General features: G+C 35.5%; 1 protein-coding gene across 2 annotated transcripts; it reads right to left on the bottom strand.

Annotated features, from left to right (window-relative positions):
• Positions 1-552: 552 nt before the first annotated feature.
• On the bottom strand, positions 553-4,762 carry LOC104229677 (uncharacterized exonuclease domain-containing protein At3g15140). Of its 2 annotated transcripts, XM_009782356.2 has the most exons (6): positions 4,457-4,762; positions 3,946-4,148; positions 2,743-2,823; positions 1,711-1,836; positions 960-1,083; positions 553-813 (listed from the first exon to the last, which is right to left on the bottom strand). In XM_009782356.2, exons 1-6 carry the CDS (start codon positions 4,673-4,675, stop codon positions 613-615), a joined length of 954 nt encoding a protein of 317 aa, XP_009780658.1. In that variant the 5' UTR covers positions 4,676-4,762; the 3' UTR covers positions 553-612. The 2 variants fall into 2 exon arrangements, with proteins under 2 accessions (XP_009780658.1, XP_009780659.1); XM_009782357.2 differs by lacking the exon at positions 3,946-4,148 and having other exon boundaries at positions 4,471-4,651.
• Between the last annotated feature and the right edge of the window lie 468 nt (positions 4,763-5,230).

Below are 5,230 nucleotides of genomic sequence, written 5' to 3'. Positions count from 1 at the left end.
TGTTATTGTTGCAGAGAAAAGGAGAGAAACTCAGGAACAAAAAGGGATAAAAGAAAGGATCCATTTGCCCTGAGCCCAACGTCTGTTGGTCATAGAAAAAGTATATCAAAAAGGATAGGTAATTTCCCTGTTGAGAGTACTTCACTGCAACTCAAAGGAAGTCTTGGATTGAAAGGAAAACTAACGAGTCTCCAGCTCAATTAGAACTTACTGTCAGGCTGTTCCTCCCAGTAGAAAGAACAAAATGCTACTAATAGTAGCCTACTATCAAATTAGATCAAATCCAAAAAACCAGCCCAACCAACCAAGAAATGTTGATGATTTTCAAGCTAAAACTCCACCAACTTAGTGCATAGTCTACCAATTGAAAGGAAATGATATTAACGTACAGTCACTGTTGCAAGTCTCCACCAATAGGTTTTTTCTTTTACCTTCTTCCTCACTTTTCTTTTTTGCTTTTCCGTTTTCTTAGCAGGGGTTGGAGACTTGGAGTGCATGGGCGGGTATGATGCTTTGCTGAATACAAGAGACCTCAAATGAAACTTGAACAAATTAAGAGGAAGGACATCTAAAAATGCTTAGGCGATAACAAAATGGTTCAGCAGAAACTAGTTATACAATGCGATCCTCAAAAAGAAATTCAACTTTTTCGGAAGAATGAGGGTTTCTTCTAGCTGTGATTTGCACAAGGGCACCATCACTTAGCATGTGTTGCAGTACTCTTGCTATGTTTTTTGCATCATCTATTCCAAGGTGATGGCTCCCTAACAAAGGCATCTGGAGTTCCCTCATCATTGAAAGCATTCCTTTGGCCTACCATTAATGAAGTAAAACCATACTTCGGTTAGTTCTTCTGGAAGTATAAAAAAAGGAAGAGGAATGGAATAGAGAAGTTGAGAAAACCTAAATTTCCTAAATCAATATGAGAGAATGGCACTGTTAAAAGTTTGCATACTCACCCTCCTCTTGTAGAAGTTCAAAAACACATCCTTCAAATTAATCCATTCCATGAAATACGGTGGCACTGTCATCCCTGCTACTTTGCATTGCTGAGGAACTTTAGTCTTCAGATCCCAGTTCCCACTACCATATACAAATTGATAATTCAGCCACTCAGAAGAATTTACTCGCTCTGTTGATTCCTATATATTTACACTTAATGTGGACATTAGCACCTTGGTCTTAATTTTTTTAAAAATAATACTACTCTATAATGCAAATGATACAAAAAATGTCCTAACCCCCTACCTTTTTTTAGGTGGAGATAAAAATAAAATATTATTTTAATACTCAAATATGAATGAAAGGTTTAAAAGCAAGATATTCAAGTATAACATACTAATCATCAATAAGCAAGTCCCAAATCATGATATACCCTTCAAGCTAATATGTCGATGCAAATTTTGCCTTAGAAGTGAAGATGCTCTTGCTGCCAAACAGGGCAAGCTCTAAGATGGGCTAATACAACGAAAAACAGGAAATTTCTGATTAGTGACAAGTGCAACATAAGAAAATAGCATTATAACCTTTTGGGGTTAGGAGCATCTGCAAATCATCCATATAGGACACAGCAAAACCAAATGACTTTTCCTAAACATTTCAGTTTGCATCTTGTTTACTATAATGTCTAATAAAAAGTTTAATCATCAACTGATATTTCATATCCAGCAGTATTTTTTATTATTTCATGCTTTCATTGCAACAACTCACCAAGTAACAAAGGCAGCTTTATTTAGACAGCCGCCCAGTTCATTTCTCCACAATTGACGTTCACCCAGCCAAACTTCAAACTGCTCGATAACTTCTCCAAATGGGATAGCTGTATCATGCCAGACGCTACAAGAATTGGCATACATACAAATGAAAAACATTAAACATCCGATCCAGGAATCAACTATTGTTGCAAAACTGGTGCATGCATCAATGGTTAATGAGGATGAATTGGCATTAATTTCTATTATTCTATAAGCAATTAAGCATGCATAGCGATCCAATTTCTATCAATCTACATAGCAATCACCATTGTGTATCACCAAAACATATAAATAGAAATCTTCTTTCCGTTGTTGATGATTTAACAACAGATTTGGATATTCCTAATATAATTCCAATAGCTAACTTTCTCAGTGCAAGTTTTTTCCCGTGCATACAATCTTATTTAGCAGGTAGTCCAGCATATAATAATAGCAACATTACAGGGTGCAGGAAGATAAATATGCGTACAACTTTACCCTTAGCCTACATGCTGCTTTACATATCTTAACCTGTTACGTTGATGCCACAATGGAAAGCTACACCTCTGGAGCTACCCACAAAGACCACATTCTTATTCTCATGGAAAAAAGGGAAGGAATCAATAATGGACTCTGCACACACAGCTGAGACCCAAAAGAAACACTTCTTCGGGTCTTCATGACAGAAATATAGGGATTCATGAGAAGCCAAGAGGGTTCTCCCATCAGATAATCAAATCAGTGGACCTTAGGCAATAATTTTTATGCTGAAGCTAATTGTCATATCTTCATTTTACAAAGAAAGAACTATCATTGGAGCTCTTCGGTTACATAATTCAAGAAAAGAGAGAAACACTGCTTTTCATGAAGAAATGAACTAAAAGACATAGACTGACGTGCTTCTAGTTTAACGTGTGAAACAACTACATTGCAGTTCTTGATATAGAAGCAAGAGGCACAAGTGCCGAGTGCTGAATCGTATTTTAAACTACTATAGAAGATACCATACCGATCAACTCCTAGCTTTCCATATTTCCCTTCTATATATTCATTTATTCTGTCTTCATGCATTTTTGTCGGCCTCACAAACCTGTAGCAATATCAAATATGAGAAATAGACAATAAAACACATCATTACATTTTCAGGATCAAAACATAGTTTTACACAAAAGTTCAAACTATAAGAAAAAGAAAGTCTTTCACAGAAGTTCAAGACGTTAAAATCTAACGACTTAACAAATGTCAAGATGTCATACAATCAATAATATGGACTTATTCCACTTCATGTAGTAGCAATATGATATGATAGATTACATTGAGAAGCCACTAGTTCATGGTGGAAAATACATACCAAACTGCCCAATGTTACACACAGCATAAAATAAAATAAAGGTTGAGTGTGTCTTCCGGAAAGGGTTATGCCACCTATTTTTGTTACGGCTAGGAAAGTTCACTGACTGTGCTAATGGATCTAATTGGTCAGCAACACAGTCTAGAGAAGAAAATGCTATGTTAAAAAGATAAGACTAACTTCCCCATCTTTCAATTTTCTAAAATCCTAACAGCCTTGTTTCTGTTTTCTTCCTCTGCTTTCTATGTGAACCAGGACTTGTCCAGACAGCTATTTCGCTTGCAAATTTTCAATCCACATGGAGTTCACCACTCCCTCGCAGTTGTGGGTTTGAAAAGTATGTGTGACATTCCCTTTCAAGATATTTTCAATAGTTTCCTTGAATGTTTTACAATGTTATCCTTCCTCTTTAAGAAGTTGTTATAGAATCCTCGCAAAGCAAAGTTAATAGCTCTATTAGCATGATAAGTGCATTTTTACCTGCTTTAATTTCCTACTTATGTTTCTCTAGAAATATTATACCAGTCAAACTGTCCACTATGATCATTTTGATTGTGTGTTCATTGTGGGAAGTTCTACTCTCTATCCAGAGGCTATCCCACTCCACATAATATTAACTAACCAACCCTATTCCATCCTATCTTTCAAAAAAGGTGCAGATAAAATCGGTCGTTAAGAGTCCACAAGCCCATGTTTGCTACTGGATTATCTATTTCCTAAACATATCATGATGGTTGACTGTTAGCACAAAATTTCATACTTAAAATAATAGCTCAAGCAAATAAAACATTTGACATTGTGACAACGTGACAGTCATATTGCATTTAACAGGATGTTAAAACTAAGATAACGGAAGTTGACCTATGGAAAAACTCGACGACGTCCATGGTTTTGGCATCAAATAGGAGAACTGGAAACTCAAGAATCTCAACTTTACCCTCCAAATCAAGCACCAAAAAGTATTCCAACTCCTGCTGCCGCAAATTCTTAAGTCCCGCAACATTTTGCATAAGCTCAAGGGAGCAACTATGATTAAACTTGTCAATATGCATAGGATCATCCATCTATACAATTTTAAAAAAGGAAAGTTAAGAAACATACTCCCTATTATATGACACTATTTCCTTTACGGTCTATCTTTCTAAATTTAAAAATAATTTAACCTAAACTTCTCAATTTAAATGATAAACTTTTATAACCTCAAAAATGTTATGGCATATTTACCACTACAAGTTCTAAAAGTTCTCCTATTTTCTAAAAACTCCGTGTGTAAGTCAAACTAGTCACATAAATTGGATTAGAGGAAGTACTAATGTTGAAATCAAGTAAATAGCTACAAGAGAGGTGTGTATGAGAAGGATGAGTGTATTACCTTAGTGCACTTACCTTGAGTAAAATAGAGACATGTTGGCTTCCAACGGGTACGGGAAGTTGTGGGCTGAATTAGGGAAGAAGTAGATTCTTCGGTGGTAGAAAGAGAGGCGGAGATACTGATTTTACGGCTGGGCTGAAGTGAGTACGAAAAAGGTAGTACCGGCGGAGATACAAGGAACCGCCGCAGCAAGGGGACCCTACAAAATCCCGTAGCCATTGGAATTAAACGGCTCCTTTGAGGAGTGAGTTTCCTGAAGAAGAAATGAAGGATACGGTGGCGAGTCTTGTGACTGCTGAGTCGTGCTCTATTAGCTAAAAGTGATTTTAGTAGGCATCTGGTCAAATATGTGGTTGACGCGAAATTTTTAAAAATATGTACAGTTGAAAATTGAAAGAAAAAAAATTTGAGTTTGAGTATACATTTCACTTCTTCTAATAAATTTTTTAATATTTGATCAATATTTATTTGAAATTTAATATTTCTAGATAACAGAAATTTAGAATATGCACATATTGAAATAGTTTAGGATATGAAAGAACTGAAATGAAAATTGGGTTGAGAGGTTCTTAGTTGTATTTTTTAAATAAAAAAAAATCTATTCAACTCGCGAAATATCAAAACTATCCTGCAACTCTTTTTAAAATTCATCTTTATTACACATTTATACTGTAGTATATTAGGGTATAAAAGAAGGAACAAAAGGAAAGGAAATTAGCCTCCCTTGTTATGTGAGAGACTTTCACCAATACAACTAAACAACTAACTTTGTGA

Source organism: Nicotiana sylvestris, chromosome 7, assembly GCF_000393655.2.
Source record: "Nicotiana sylvestris chromosome 7, ASM39365v2, whole genome shotgun sequence".
Lineage (NCBI taxonomy): Eukaryota > Viridiplantae > Streptophyta > Magnoliopsida > Solanales > Solanaceae > Nicotiana > Nicotiana sylvestris.
Note: the sequence above shows the minus strand (reverse complement) of the source record. Positions and strands in the feature narration are given on the sequence as shown.